The sequence below is a fragment of the Trachurus japonicus genome, chromosome 10, assembly GCF_045865225.1.
Source record: "Trachurus japonicus isolate A0001 chromosome 10, Traja_1.0".
Classification (NCBI taxonomy): domain Eukaryota; kingdom Metazoa; phylum Chordata; class Actinopteri; order Carangiformes; family Carangidae; genus Trachurus; species Trachurus japonicus.
The window spans coordinates 15,934,359-15,950,561 of NC_140916.1; the positions used below are offsets into that span (position 1 = coordinate 15,934,359).

At 41.4% G+C, this 16,203-nt stretch overlaps 2 protein-coding genes across 2 annotated transcripts; both read left to right on the top strand.

Annotated features, from left to right (window-relative positions):
* Nucleotides 1–3,067: 3,067 nt before the first annotated feature.
* slc25a43 (solute carrier family 25 member 43) lies at nt 3,068–9,287 on the top strand. The gene is made up of 5 exons (XM_085789563.1): nt 3,068–3,583; nt 5,825–6,066; nt 6,259–6,431; nt 8,105–8,239; nt 8,788–9,287. Exons 1-5 carry the CDS (start codon nt 3,312–3,314, stop codon nt 8,998–9,000), a joined length of 1,035 nt encoding a protein of 344 aa, XP_085645689.1. The 5' UTR covers nt 3,068–3,311; the 3' UTR covers nt 9,001–9,287.
* Nucleotides 9,288–11,033: 1,746 nt separating this feature from the next.
* slc25a5 (solute carrier family 25 member 5) lies at nt 11,034–13,285 on the top strand. Its single transcript, XM_085789562.1, has 4 exons — nt 11,034–11,217; nt 12,045–12,531; nt 12,623–12,763; nt 12,871–13,285. Exons 1-4 carry the CDS (start codon nt 11,107–11,109, stop codon nt 13,026–13,028), a joined length of 897 nt encoding a protein of 298 aa, XP_085645688.1. The 5' UTR covers nt 11,034–11,106; the 3' UTR covers nt 13,029–13,285.
* The last annotated feature ends 2,918 nt before the right edge of the window (nt 13,286–16,203 follow it).

The following is a 16,203-nucleotide window of genomic DNA, read 5'->3' on the forward strand; positions in this document are numbered from 1 at the left end:
GTCGACTTGCGCATGACATCCAGAGAATGACAATGCCTCAGCCAGCCTACACCTACTGCTACGTGCCGGTCTCTGAGACACAAAGGCACGCAGGCTGCTCCCGCACTGCTTTGCTTCATGGAGGAAGAGCTCATTGAGGAGGAGGAGGAGGAGGAGGAGGAGGTGGGGGGTGGTGGTTATACATACAGGAAGAAGGCAGTGCTCTATCTGTATTGTACTATAGCGGCAACGTGAGGGGCAGAGGAAGGGCAACAAGGAGACAGAGTGGCAACAGATTCTTGGTGGTGTCCTGCTTGATTGCTGAAGCATTAATTGATAAGATGCAGCATGAGTCCACGTCGCACCGCTTATCTTAAAAGAAACCCAGCCCATTATCTTGTCTATTACAAACTATACCCACGTCACAATGAGATCAAAGAATTGTCAACATGGGCGTCTTTTATCATTTTGAGGAGACGAAATGTAACAGCCTTCTGTTAGCTCCTCTCACTGGCCTTATCACCCCGGCTATCAAAACCGTGTTCATCTGCTACATTCAAATACCCCTGAACCATAAACTAGTAGTTTGAAATTCAAGTCCAGCATCCACACGTCACAGAGCAGAAAATTGCTCTGCACTTGTTTACCCATCACTGCATCAAAATTATATCTTGACTTTTCAGAGATGAAAGCAAGTATCCCATTAACACACACACACACACACACACACACACACACACACACACACACACACACACACCACAGATACAGACGCAGCCTCCTTCCACCCCCAGTCAGGCAGCGAGAGGGGGAGTGAGGGGGAACTTCTTGTGATCAGGCCGTCATTTCCTCTGCTTGGCTCTGTTATTCCAGAGAGCCTTTGTGGAGGAGCCAAGTGGTCCAGCCGCAGACAGAAGGTGGGCTCGTCGAATGCATCTGAGGTTGTCAGCCCGGCAGGGGAGGGAGGCGCTCCTGGCAGGCAGAGACAAGGAGAAAACAAACACGGTGCATGAGACAAGACAGTGACAACAGATCCCTGCTGGCAAATACAGTTATACAGTAAATCAAACCTGATCTGTCTCCCTGGCTGGTTGGATGAAAGATAACTGAGCAGACTGGTGCAGGAATGTGTCACAGTGTCACTGGACATACTGACACCATGGATCTTTCATAGGAAATAATTGAAGATAACATACATGACTATCAGTCAATAATACTAGACTGGGTAGTAAACTACACATGCAAACTGCAGTGACAGTGATACACATGATACATTGTTGTGCAGCAAAAATATACTGTTACTTTATCCATGGGTGTCATGGAAACAATTTTGCAGAGAACATTCAATTAAAAAAAACAAAAAAAAACTTTTTTCTTTCATTCTGAGAAAAAAATATCAACACTATGTACATTTATATGATTTGTTAAAACAACATAGTCTTGTAAATGAGTGGGATATTCTGCTTATTTCACCTCAGTGCCATCAAATAAAGTGAAAAGTGGGACTATGGCGCCACCTACAGAGACAAGGAACCCTGACCCTGACCCCTGAAAGACTATCAGCACCATGTGAGAGCTCAAGTTACTGTAAGAGAGGTCATATGACAATATGGGAAGTTTAGTTATATTCAACCCACTCACTGTTTATTGTTTTCTGTAAACCACATGTGACTGGCAGCACTGAAGACAGGTTTCACTTCCTCCAGTTCCTCCTGCTCAGAATGTTCCTCCAAAACATATTTGTATGATGTTGAGTTAAATAAAGGCACAAATGAATGCAAACCATTCTGTTACTACATACTGTTCACTATTCACCTTGAAATATATTCACACTCGTGTACTTTTAGTAAGCCACTTTGTCTGCATAAGCACAAGGAAAAGTAAGTGATCAAACAATAACTTACCATTTATTCCACTTCTGCACTTACTGTAAGTGCAATATTGACTAAAGTTCATTATTTAATACCGCATTATAGTTGCAGACAGAATGGTACATATCTTTTATATTAAACTGACCATGGAAAATAATGTGAGGTGTCCTTGCACAAATAATATATGATTTGGCTTAATAACATCTAAAGAGATCTCTTATATTATGATGATGATATCATACATTATGATGCACAATGTATGTAGGACCTTTAGTTACAAGAGATGGTATACCTCCACTGAAATATAAGGTGTGATCTATGAAGGACAAAAAAACTGAGTATAGTATAAATAAATAAATATAAGTATAAATAAACGAATATATAAGAAAGTGGATATACATTCATAAATAAAAGGAGAAATAAACTAAAGCATGAATAAATAAACATAAAAGCAGATATGTGGAAATACATTCCGTAAAGAAATAAATTGGTAAAGTTTGGATAGATAGATAGATAGATAGATAGATAGATAGATAGATAGATAGATAGATAGATAGATAGATAGATAGATAGATAGATAGATAGATAGATAGATGCCTCAGAAAACCAGATAATTAACAGTTTGATCCACATCAACTGTAGTTCCATCAGGTATCAATCTCTGTTCTGGAGACACTGGTACAGTTGTCTCTCTTTAACTTTATAGTAGCTAATTCTATTTTTGATATCAGTGAATTTCTATCTCTATGTTTTAGCTCTATTCTCTTTTATTGTCTGTGCTGTGTGTCTGTTGTTGTGTTATGTCTTGTTGTGTTATGTTTTGCTATGGACCCGGAGTCCGAAATAAAGATAGGCTAGAAAGACAGAAAGAAAGAAAGAAAGGCTAGAGAGAAAGAAAGAAAGAAAGAAAGAAAGAAAGAAAGAAAGAAAGAAAGAAATAGCATTTCTAACTTGCAAAATGTATTTTTTTTTATTCTTATGTCATTTTTTGTCTCTCGTAGAATAGTTAAATCTGAAGACACATGATGACACATCTGGCCACACAGGACAATGCCCTCCCCTGTGCAATAATAATGTGTAATGTGTAATAATCTGAGGGCAGTGTCAGTGTGTGTGTGTGTGTGTGTGTGTGTGTGTGTGTGTGTGTGTGTGTGTGTGTGTGTGTGTGTGCGTGTGTCAGTGTGTGTGTGTGTGTCAGAGAGAGCGCCCTCCAGCGTCAGCTCACCTCCGCGTGACGTGATCTGTCACATAACACCGCTGGACAGGACAGGAGAGGAGAGGGACACGTCCTCGCGCTCTATATTTAGATGTCCAACCTGTGTAAACAAACAAACCAACCAACCACCAAACAAACAAGTCCTTTCCTGTCGCTCGGAGAGAGGAAACTGACCCACTAACACAGCAGATAGACAGCCAGTTCAGGCCCAGGCTGGGGGCTGCTGCTGCCGCTGCTGCTCGGGGATGGCCTCGGTGAAGAAGGACAACAGACTCACCGGCTCTCAGGGCTTCATGTGCGTCGGTTTCGCCGGGTTTTTCAGTAAAAGCGTCACGTCGCCGCTGGAGGTGGTGAAAATCAAAAGCCAGGTGGGCACCTTCCACTGTAAGAGAGGTTTCTGTCAAAGTTTCCTGCTCATCTACCAACATGAAGGACTGAGAGGATTTTGGAAAGGAAACCTCGCCTCCTGTCTGCGGCTGTTCCCCTACAACGCAGTTCATCTCACTATGTACAAGAAGTGAGTCAAGCTGAATCCATATTTATTTTGTGTAATTTGTTTTCTTCATGTTGAATGTGTCATGGGGTTTGTATTTATGTTTCATTAGCTTGTTAGCTTGGTCAGCTGACTTAGCAAGTTTGTGTGGTGTGAACACAGAGAGCTGATGACAACAACATCTAACACTCTGTAAATCACAAACTACACGACACACGGGTGTTGTTTTATACGATAAAGTAGCAAAAAGCTTACGTTTCTAAGTGTTTGTTTATTTTCACCCGTGTACTTCCCGTTTTAGCGTACGAGACGCACCTCATTATGTCAGCCAATCAGGAGGCAGGATTTGCTCAGTCGATATTTTAAAGTGAAAGGGTTCAACTGTGCCCTGAGTGTTGTCTCACAGGAAGGCTGCTCTGTGTCGACTGGTTTATGTATTTACAGTCTATGATTTATGTGTACAATCAATGAAAAACTGTATCAATTAGTCAGTGATCAGTAACTATGGGGCATCGTTTGTAAAGCGGCTCATGCTGAAAATAACAGCAACATTTTTATCACATTTATTATTATTTATTTTAAAAAAGTGGTGTGAATTTTTGAAAGTCACTTAGCACATTTACAACAATATTTATTAACTTAGAAATATATTAGATAGTTAAATCTAAATATTAAATGTTACACCTAAATACTAACTCTAATCTAAATCTAAATAAGTAACTGTTTCCAAGGATTACAGCTAAATTGCTGTGCAAACAATGCAGTGAATAATCAACAGGTAGGCTAATTATATTATTCAAAAAATAATTGGCAGCTGTTTGTGTCCCATTTTCAAAGCAGTGGTTGCTTTCAGCTTGTAGTATGAGGATTTGTCACTTCAAATCATCAAATTAGTGATGTGACAGAAATGATGGGGGAAATTAATAGTTGTAGGAATAGGCGTAGCTCTGCAGCTCAATTATCCTTCCTTGCCAGTTGAACTTACTGCAATTTACCATGTCTTTAGAATAAAGAAAAGCAATACCAGTTGGATTTTATAGCGCGTTTATGTTATATGCATAAGATAAAGGTTGTGAATATCCCTGTATAGAGTTGTTATGGTTAATGACTGATGCCGGACGTGAGCGGAAGTGCTACCTGCGAGGCAGTACTCAGGGCCCACGGCTGCTGCGGCTTGTTAGGTTAAGGTTACTACAGGATAAAACAAACCGCAGAGCCGACAGCGTGGCTCAAAACAAACATGCTGAGCCACATCCGTGACAACAGTAATCCAGCGTAGAGTACAATACAGTATTACCGCCTGTGGACGGGTTTGAAGCTGCCGCTATCAGGACTCTCTCACGGTTCAGGACACGTGTGGATGTAAACACCACCACCCCGCCCCCGGTGGAAAACCTCTGTCCTGTACTGTACATCGTGTTCCTGGAAATAAGTCCCTCTCCTCTCAATGCATCTGCCACACACACACACACACATGACCAGCCAGAGGTGTTGTTTTGAGTAGTAGCATACTGTCTCCGGTCTCGTGACCTTTTAAATAAAGTGAAAGTACAGGTGAAACATAGGCCTTACACATATAATCATTTATTTATTCATTCATTTATTTATTTTACATATAAAGCTACAAAACACAAAGCAGAAAAGTTGGTTTAGGTTTAAGAAACACTTATAAACAAGGTTGAAATCACTAGACTAGTAAAACAAGTAACATTTTTTATTTGTTATTAAAAACCATTTTGATAATTTTTCTCCAATAACTGATTCTTTAGCCGATATAGTCTTACAAACTAACTGAAAATGTGAGTTTCCCAGAATCTGAAGGGACATTTTTTTGTTAAATTGAGCGATGAGTTGTTTAATATCAAGCATGCCCAAATAGTTTCAAAGCTGCAGATGTTCGGCATTTTGTCGTGAAATAAATGTCTACATTACGTAAATTCAAGTTCATTTAAAGATTGCAGATCAGATAGGCTACATAAGCTGTCACTCATCTAGTTGGTAAATGGGCTCATTACCTCTAACATGAATCTGCATGGGGGATTCTTATTTCAAGACCACAAGGTGAACGCTGGGGTTGCAAAGTGGAGAAGAATACACACTGATAAATTAAACCAAACATAAAATCAATGTTCACACTTACAGGCCAACATCTGTCAAATAATCCCACCAAACTACTAAAACAAGTTCAAAAAACCCTTTACTGTGAGATCTGTGCAGCCTGCTCTGTGTCTGAGTGTGATTTATGTTTCCCTCCTCTGTGTGCAGGTTTGTCCACCTCCACATGGACGAGCTGGGCTTCATCTCCCAGTGGAGGGCCATATTTGCCGGTGGACTCGCCGGCATCGCTGCTGCTCTGGCCACGTACCCGCTGGAGGTGGTGGAGACCAGGCTCGTCGCTCAGAACTGCAGACAGCCCACGTACATCGGCGTTGTTCACACTCTATCAAAGATCTACAGGAGCGAAGGCCTTCTGGCTCTCTACAGGGGCTTCTCCCTCACTGTCCTAGGTCTGCAGGCATATCCATACAAATCAATTCACTTTCAATTCAAGTGAACCTGAATGCTTTCAAAATAGCTAGTCCTCGTGGTCTAGTGACCTTATTAAAAGCATTTTTGTTCATCCTTAGAGCCCAACTCATCTGTGGTATACATATCATTCATAATGTTTCACCACATTTTCCGTATCCATCTGCCATCAGGTGCTTTTCCCTTCTCGGTGGGATGCTACGCCGTCTACACCAACTTGGACAGGCTCTGGCAGGAGCCTCCGTTTCGCTTCACTCCCCTACAAAACTTCATTAGTGGCTGTCTGGCAGCGGGAGTGTCTCAAACCCTCTCGTACCCTTTTGAAACCGTAAAGAGGAAGATGCAGGTGAGTCACCACAACACTTTTTCCAGGATGTGACCTTTGCTTTTTTTTTTTTAAAGAAGTGAAACACACACACACTAAACAGGAAACATGAAAACAACTAGATCAGATAAAGACAAGGAAGTCAGCAGTTAAAATAGGACAGCGTGTAAATGTGATCAAGTTGCATCCTGGGTTTGTCAACATAGTTTGCAATTAATTGTATATATTTTAAAAGGAAATATTGATAGGATTTCTAGAGATCTCTTCTTGACTGCAGATGAGTGCACAGGCATATAATAGATATTTCAACTAAACAAGCTACTTCTCCCCAACCTTGTCTATTATACCTCCCTATAAACTTGTCTACATTACAGTATTCTTACCTGTATTAACAGACAATAAACCCAAACACAACAGGTTTGAAGTGTAGCAAGTAGAGAATACTGGTTGTAATACCACCTTTACTCCACGAGGGGGCAGTGGGAGGTTGTAAATGCAGCTTGGCCATACATGGCATAAATGTTTCTGATCATGGAAAGTTGTATTCCTGAAACAGGTGGTTATATGTTTAATCTTTAGCTTCAGTATAAGTCAGTATTTTGAAACTTAATGAAGGACATTTCCTGATTATTTTTTTAAAACACCGTGGTCATGGAGGAAAACATGAACATGTCAGCCTGCAGCACCATGTTACCACTAGATGAAGTCAGAGATGCCTCCTGCATGTTAGAGAGGACACATGGGGAACAATGGCGCTGCAGAGGACAGAATACTACATCCGGTTTTATCAGCCTATTATTAGCTACCACAAGGTTCAACAGCAGCTGGGAATGTGAATATGTCCCCGGCCTGCAGAAGCTATAGATAAGTTCTCTAAAGATAGCCAGTAACTATCAGACAAGTTGAGAGTTGTGTGTGTCCAGTTTATCAAACAATCACAAGCATGTCTCCTTATTATATTAAGACCTCTGCTACAAAATCATTTTAATAGGGATTTGTCTCTTTTCTGTCTCCTTTAAAAGAGTTAAACATTAAATGTTAGGACAGATGATAAGAGGACAGCTGGAGATGTTTGCTGGAGCTTAGGGTAATGATTTAAGCTGAGTATTGTTTAACTCATCAGCTAGTTTGATGTTACCTCTACAAATGAGTCTGTTTGACCAGTCTAATGCCGCTGTGGCTGCATGTTCCCTTTGGGAACCTTGAAACGCTCAAAGATGCATTCCCCCGTCACATGACAGTCAGCCTGTAGAGCTGTCACTGTGGTTAACAACCAAGCACAGGACACAGTGTGACTGTGGCAGACAGGAACAGTCGAGTGAACTTTCATACACTTTAATAAACCAACACTACCAATAACAAAATTAAATTTTAACAGCACTTATTGTTCATTCATTTGTCATTTTATCCCTTTCTTGGCTGTGCACAGTTTAGTTTATTGTTTCATATTTAGACAGTTGATCCTGGTCAGTTTCTACGAGAGTTGAAATGATAAACTGGTTCAGTCAGGCAGACCCCTGGTGACAGGTATTTGATCAGACTCTACAGGAAACAGTGACAAGAAGGTCACTTTTCATTTACTGCGCTATTTCAAAGTCATGCCTCCCCCGACCTCTCTTGTTATTACTTTACAGACACACTGTGACACTTGGCTGATTTATTGGCTTTTATTTTCACTTTCATTACCCTCTCAGGCGCAGAGTGCCCGTCTTCCCCATTTTGGTGGCGTTGATGTCCATTTCAGTGGGATGATTGACTGTTTCATACAGGTTGTCAGAAACAAAGGCATCCTCTCGTTGTGGACCGGCCTGACAGCCAACTTAATTAAGGCAAGTTTCACTTATATATCAGTAATATTTCTTCATTAATCATTATCTCACATCCTCTATGGAGCCAGAGTACTGGTTTTATATTATCTTGTGGTAGATGCAGCTAATAGGAACTGAAATAAGTGCACGTGTTTATGAACATGATCGTCTTTATGACGTAGAAAGGATTGTAGCCTTTACAAAAGGGTAAGTGAGGACAGGGGTGGAGCATGGAAAGTAATGTTCAGTGTGTAAGTCACAGCAGAAATGTCACGAGCAAGGTGAGCAGAGTCTGTCTCTTGAACGGCATGCTCCACTCTCCTATTTCAGCAGCATGTCATGATAGCTGTATGTTGTTTAACAAAATTAATACAAGGCCTTTTTAGGGGCACTTTTATTTTCTTTCCTTTTTTTCAACCAAAATCAATCAACCAGTCAGCCAGAATGAAAAGAAAAACTTGTATAAACATTAAAGGGTTATTAATGCCTACACCAGACCACAACCTTGTCTATGATCGGAGCTTTAAATCACATGATTGAGGTCACTGATCTCCGTCATATCTTCACAGATCGTACCTTGCTTTGGCCTTTTTTTCACCTGCTTCGAGATGTGCAAGCAAGTTTGCCTTTACCGCAACGGGTACATCATCTCACCTCTGAGCTACAAGCTCGCACCGGGGGTCGACCAGAGCCTCGGGCCGCACGAGCTGGAAGAGGTGAAACGCTACTTAAGAAACAGGAACTTTGGCTCCGGGGAGTCGTCTTTTGGAAACCGTTGGTGACACTTCACGTGGGAAGATGTCTTGTGAACTCTTGAACTCGTGAACTGCTGACTGCTGACCACAGTTGACCATCAAATCAAGGCTTTTGTCTGCAATAATTACATAGCCTATATCAGGTTTCAGGTTTCATGCTCATAGAAGTAAATATCAAGAATTTACATTACAGTATGGTCTGTGAGGAACGGTCTACCTCTTTAAAAACATTGTTATCTATCATTTTATCTGACAGTATTATTTATCGTTGAATAACTCACTCACTCACTCTCTTAAGTATTTCCAGCTCTGTTTTTAACCTAATATTATATGTGCCTTATGAGTTGATTATTTATTTTGGGGCTCATTTCAGTTCATCAATAGTGCCATAGTTTATTCATGTAGGTTACAAATGCTTGTGCATTAAAAATGTGAGCATTATGACCATACGCTATGTTGTATGAAAGGGCTGCCTGTGAGATAGATTTATATTTTTACTGTAAAATGTCGACGAAATGTTAGAAGGTTATGAGCAATCATGTGCGAGTGCAAACATGGATTGTGATGTAACAAATGTGCTTAGAATATTAAAATGTCTTTTTCACTCACACATTCATTCTTAATGTGCTTCTATGTTTATTTATGAAGGGGATTATTATATAGATTTTATATGAATAATAGCAGTTGTAGTTAAGTTAGACAAAACCCAAACCTCCAGGCAGGTAAAAGTATCTCATTACTGAGGCTCACTTACCTCTGGCAATGTTTAGCATGACGAGTGTTGTTTCTCTATTTTTGTCTTTTACTTGAGCGAACTCTGCCCTGTAGTAAAAAATACAACTTAATGTTTCCAATCTGCTAATGCTGTAACCTGTTTCCAGTGGTGCAGAGTAACTACACACATTCACTGTAAACTGTTGAACCCCAGAGGAAATGCAGACTAGTACCCAGCAGTATAAAGTTATACCCCACATTGCTGTAACATCAAAGTGATGTGCACATTAAAATTAATAATCCTAGTCTAATAATAAACAATATTCTGAAACTGTATGATAAACACTGCTACTTGACGGCATTTTGAATATCTTTTTACTTTTACTTAGTCAGATTTTCAATGTTTCACTTGTAACTTCAGTATTCCTAAACAAGTATTGATATATTATGTTGCAAAACTGGATATTTCTGCCAGAAATGCTTGTTTCAAATAAATATGCTCATTCTTACTGGCAATTAATGATAACAAGCAACGTGCCTCTGGTAAGATTTCGATCAGGCTGACTTCGTATTAAGTTAATAAGGCTGGATCAGTCTTCTGATTATTATTTCAAAATATAAACATGCAGGCAAACAGGGAGGATTAGCAAGCAGTGCAGAATGTGGTGTAGAGTATCAGCGCTACAAAATAGGATGAAAATGAAACATTAATTGTGCCTGTGAAAATCAGCAATGAAGAGAAAAGTCAGAGTAAGATATATGGGTGGTAAAATCCAAATTAATAAAGCACAATGAGTTTCATATCTTTAAGGAGCTTAACTCCTCCTTGAGATAGAGAGGAAAGTTCATCCCAGAGGTTCAGAGGCAGGATCAGTCAGCTGATTGAACCAGGTCCCCCTGCTGCTCCACACTATGAGAAACTGACTGACAGCTCCAGGACATTAACAGATGGGGTGACCTTTACCCGCCATATTCTGTACGCCTGCTCAAACTGACCTCTGACACGACCTTGACTTGAGCCAATAAATCTGATTTGAAACTTAATATAAAAGCATCATTATCTCTTGAGTCCCTGAGATCTTGTTGAGTCAGGTTATATGAAGAACTTTTAAGTGAGAGAGGTCAACTTTCCCTCTTGTTAGGGCAGATTTTTAGAGGGGTTGGTCCTCTCCCTTTGACTAACTTGAGACGATGAGGATAAAGAGAGCACCAAATCTAAATCAAAGGGCACCACTTAGCCCCGCCCACTGCCCCCCCTGCGTGCGACCAATGAGAAGCGAGAGTCGAAGTTCACGTTTTTTCTCGCGTTCAGCCTTTTTAAATCCCCTCACTTCTAGGTAGGACTCGGCCATTTCAACCCTACCGGCAAACCCCACCGACAGAGTTGACGGGGACGGCGGCTGACAACAACATCCGAAGATGAGTGAAACAGCTATTTCCTTCGCCAAGGACTTCTTGGCCGGTGGTATCGCCGCTGCCATCTCCAAAACAGCTGTAGCCCCCATCGAAAGAGTCAAGCTTCTCCTCCAGGTAAGTTGCACATCTTATCTATAAACTACTGTTTCTTCCCTTGCTGGCACCTGGCAACCAACTAATGACACTTTAATGAACTTTAACTGTTAATTAGAGGCTTCACAAAACTTGCAGATGTTCTAGTAATTTTAATTTCATGCAGGGTGAGTTTAACTTGTATTATACTCAATATCATGGTAATATAACTAATGCAATGATGCTGCATTGTTTAAAAGTGGAAGATGACTATCTATAAATATTAAGTCAGGGCAGCTCGGTTAAGTGTTTGGTGCAGACACACACACACACCCACAAGGAGTAAGGGAATCAGAGCTGTTACGTAATAGGCCGGCCAGCTGGCTGCAGTGCTCACCAAGCAAAACAATGCGGTGACTTTCTAGGAGGCAGACAGGCCCATGTATAGTGTGCCTGTGCTGTGCAGTGATGCTCGTCTTCCAGGACAGGTTTTATTGTTATGAAGTTTGGCTTGGCAACATGAAAAACAAGGTCATGACAAGGTTTGCACCATAGTTATCTGTTACTGCTGCTGCTGCAGTGGGCCTGGGCTCAGCAGCAGCAGCAGAGAGGAGGAGGAGGAGGAGGAGGTGGGGCTGTGAATTGTTGAATGGATGCCGAATGAAGAGTTGTACTCTGACACATGGCTGAAAATGTGTCTGAGAGACAGACACATGAGAACCATGGGAATTTGTGTCCTCACAGATTTATTATAGGCTAGATCTAAAGTTAACAAGTAACTGGTAGAAATCGGTTTGTGTCAAGCCTGATCTGCTCTTTGTCTCTAAAGCTCTGCGGTGTCTCTGGTCTTTTTTTGTTGTTTTTTTCAGGTACAACATGCCAGCAAACAGATTTCAGTGGACATGCAGTACAAGGGCATCATGGACTGCGTCGTCCGCATCCCCAAAGAGCAGGGCTTCCTCTCGTTTTGGAGAGGGAATCTGGCCAACGTCATCCGATACTTCCCCACTCAGGCCCTCAACTTTGCTTTCAAGGACAAGTACAAGAAGGTTTTCCTTGACGGCGTGGACAAGCACAAACAGTTCTGGAGATACTTCGCAGGTAACCTGGCGTCCGGCGGTGCTGCTGGAGCCACCTCCCTCTGTTTTGTCTACCCCCTCGACTTCGCCAGAACACGTCTGGCCGCTGATGTTGGCAAAGGCGGACAGGAGCGTGAGTTCAAAGGCCTGGGTGACTGCCTGGTGAAGATCTCCAGGTCTGATGGCATCAAGGGTCTCTACCAGGGATTCAGCGTCTCAGTACAAGGCATTATCATCTACAGAGCTGCTTACTTTGGCGTCTACGACACCGCTAAGGGTCAGTTTTCATCCCTGATGTCTCTCTGCTCATGTCCATGCATTTTTTGTGAGTTTTTAGATAATTATCCTGATTGATCCTTCTCTCACAGGTATGCTCCCTGACCCCAAGAACACGCACATCGTTGTCAGCTGGATGATTGCACAGTCTGTGACTGCGGTCGCCGGTCTGGTGTCCTACCCCTTCGACACCGTCCGTCGTCGTATGATGATGCAGTCTGGCCGCAAAGGAGGTAAAAAAAAACATAGAAACGTCTAACTTTTTTTTTTTTTTGACTTTGCAACTGTAACTAGAACAAAGTTGTGATGTCTTTTGTAATTGTTTTGTCTCCATCCTCAGCTGACATCATGTACAGCGGCACCCTGGACTGCTGGAGGAAGATCACACGCGATGAGGGCGGCAAGGCCTTCTTCAAGGGGGCGTGGTCCAATGTGCTCAGAGGCATGGGCGGCGCCTTTGTGCTTGTCTTATACGATGAGCTTAAGAAAGTTATCTAAGTTGTTTTGTATGTCCACTGTTCACGTTGTGAAGTTTAACTGTAACATATCTTGTACATTTGGAAGGACTTCAATGCAGAGCTATATTTATAGGGACCAACTAGTATTTTCTACTAGTTGTACCGGGGGAATCATTTATGCACTCTTTCTCTTGGCCCATGCTTTTTTCTTTTTGTTCTGCCCCTCAACAGAATGTCATTCCCTCAACACAGGAACCTTGCAGAAAAAAGAGAAATAAAGGCAACCCTACTGAGTGACTCTCCTGCCTGGTTTTGAAATGCAATGCCGTGTGTGAAGGGTACCACTACAGACGGAGTGAGTGAGTGTGACTGACTTTGTCCTGGCAGCTCACGTCCTCATGTCGTGTTGCTCCGGGAGGCCATTTGGCTGCCTCGTGTGTCTGTGTGAAATGTAAGCTTAGAGCTGCGGGTTGTATTTGGGCACGAGCCAGAATCAGCTGAGGAAAGTAAACCTGCTGACTATATATCAGCCAAGTCACGCTCGCAGAAAAGCGATATGGAGGAAATCGGGGGGCTGAGCTAGTCTACATATTTACATACTGATATTTCAGCAGAATATTTGCACAACTCTGGTGTAAAGAAACAACTGGGATTACCTGTAGCGAGGTGGATTATTCCAAACCATCTAAATATACTTTTATCATCTGCCAAGCCTCCTCTGACTCCCAACTGGTGTGATTGAAGAACTTTAACCTTGAGCTGTGTGATCACTCACCAGTTTAACACACCTGTTCCACTTATTTACTCACACTCGGATGAACTGTAGATCCTTCTGGTAGTGTGTAAGAAGTACATAATTTAATTTTCTACTATTCAAGGCAGCAAAGAAGCAAAAGAAAAGTGTTCAAACAGACCGACACTTGATGTGTATTTTAAGGTCTCTCATAAATTCAATTCCTCCTGACATTTGATCTGAGCAGCTGTAAATAAGGACGTGATTGTAGCAGCTGTAAATAAGGACGTGATTGTAGCTGACACAAAACAGGACATGCTCTCTGGCCACTTTAACCACAGCGTGAACCAATATCCAATTATAATCTTTGTCCTCACACCAACCGTCCTCATCGAGAACAGTTGTAGTAAATGTTTAAATCGTGTCGAAACAACTCTCCTCGCTAAGCAGTTTCTGTGTTTTAAGATGGTAAGTGTCAAAGATAGCGTCCGTTTTAAACCATATGGGGCTCATAAACCAGATATCTCGGCAATATACTGTCACTTTATATTATGAACTGCATCCTGGTCACAGAGCCGCTTGGCAGCTTTAATCAGTTTTCAGCCGTTTTCATTGACCAATTAAAGAGCCGCTGCCCCCCGGGAACCTTATCTCCCCCGTTTCACGATAAGAAAAAAATAAGACAAGTGTTTCAATTAAGAAGCTGTTGGACATATGTGGTCTGAAATTCTCATTAGCAATGACTTGGAAAATGTTCTTTCAGTCCAGGTTACAGACTAATGATTGTACAGTGGAGTTGTCTGTTAAAAGCTGCAGGCTTTTTACAACATCACAGAAAATCCTCCGCTAGCATTCAGTCACCACAATTGTAATTACTCTCATTGAAAACTACATAATTGGAGTCTTGAGAGAATAAGTCATATTAGGGTTTAAAATAAAACTCATGCTTTGAACCATTATAATGCTCTCAAAGTTCATCAGAAGTTTAATTCTGTCACTGGAGTTATTTCTCTTTAGTTTCTTCATTTTCCTACTTATGGATCATGTGAAACGTCCTTGAACCCAAACCATTAATGTGTCATTGATGGTGCAAATTTAGCTGTGTTTAAAATTACAACTACATCTGCTCAACCATTTAGCTGAATGAGAAAAAGAAAATGTCGAAAAACTGAAGCTGTTACATTGTAGTGAGATTAATGTGGTCACCATGCGAACTCAAAGAACACACTGTGTGTTAAGTAGTCTGGAGACACAATCACTACGTCTTGGACACTTGACCCAGACTGATCTTTAATGGAGGACAGAGCCTCATTTTAGCAACACTATCAGATTACATGATTTACTCAGCTGGACGCAGACTAATCTTCCTCTCAGTGATTCACAAAGTCTTGGACGTGACCTTTGACCCAGGGAAATCGCTTTTAATGCCTGTTTTGACCACTCCATCGCCCAAAAAGCCCCTCTCAGCAGGTAGCACATAGTTAATCCTTCATTCAGCGGGCTTCTCCGGAGCTGCCCTATTACAACGTTAACAGGGATTAGTGAATCAGAAGCAACAGGGATCACGGCCATTTACACACTGTCTGTCTGTGTGGCTGTAGATACGCTGGGCCTCCTTGAGGTCACGTGATCAAGAAGTCAGACGAGTGCAGGCGACACATTTTCAGTGTCAAACTGCTCCGACTTGGTTACGGCTATGGCTCCATATGGTGCTCGACTTTATGTATTTACAGATAACAGCCTCTTAAAACCTGAATTTAATGCAGTTTATAGTGTCTGGATGAGCTTCCTTCAGATTATTGTGACTTCACACATTTAAAATGTATAAAGAAGTCTGCATTTCCAACGGAACAAAAAGTGTGATGCACACTGACTGAGGAGGCCAGACTGAGGTCAGGTAAAGTTTAATATTTAAGTGTTTGAGTATAAAACATTCAAGTTATTTTTAGTAAATGTTTCAGTGCCTCTGCTCTGCAAGTGTTTCCCCAACAATCAGTTTCAAATTGTGTTTGAGGTTCAGTTGCCAGATCCTTTACTAAAATGAAAGTAGCACCATTGCACTGTAAAATGTGCTTTAAAGTACATTAGCATCATTAGTAAAATGTTCTTAGAGCCAATGCATTAAAAGCAGAAAAATGCATCCTGGGTGTGTTACGCAATTACATTATTAGATTACTGTTACTACTGGTGCATTAACATGTAAGTAGCACTTTACTCATTGTATTGGTTGTAGTGGAGTTGGTTTAAATCTAATTGTGGGAGAAAGTTATGCATTATGGATTCAAATGTTTGACATGTAAAATCTCATTTTCAACTTTCAAAACAAAATTATGAGGTAAAGTGCAGTATTTCCCTCAGAAGTGTAAAAATTGAGTGCAAGTACCTCAAATATTGTACATAAGTACAGTACTATACTCACTCTTCACAGGTACTGATAGTATCCAGATGCAGGTCTGACTGAAGCCGAAGCCTTCGCACTGGG

Bases quoted from the DNA above. Each gene is read 5' to 3' on its own strand.
- slc25a43 (XM_085789563.1), top strand. From the start codon at position 3,312: ATGGCCTCGGTGAAGAAGGACAACAGACTCACCGGCTCTCAGGGCTTC. The intron at 6,067-6,258 runs GTCTGCAGGCAT...ATCTGCCATCAG, and splicing joins CTTCTCCCTCACTGTCCTAG to GTGCTTTTCCCTTCTCGGTG. The intron at 8,240-8,787 runs GCAAGTTTCACT...ATATCTTCACAG, and splicing joins TGACAGCCAACTTAATTAAG to ATCGTACCTTGCTTTGGCCT.
- slc25a5 (XM_085789562.1), top strand. From the start codon at position 11,107: ATGAGTGAAACAGCTATTTCCTTCGCCAAGGACTTCTTGGCCGGTGGT. The intron at 11,218-12,044 runs GTAAGTTGCACA...TGTTTTTTTCAG, and splicing joins GAGTCAAGCTTCTCCTCCAG to GTACAACATGCCAGCAAACA. The intron at 12,532-12,622 runs GTCAGTTTTCAT...CTTCTCTCACAG, and splicing joins CGTCTACGACACCGCTAAGG to GTATGCTCCCTGACCCCAAG.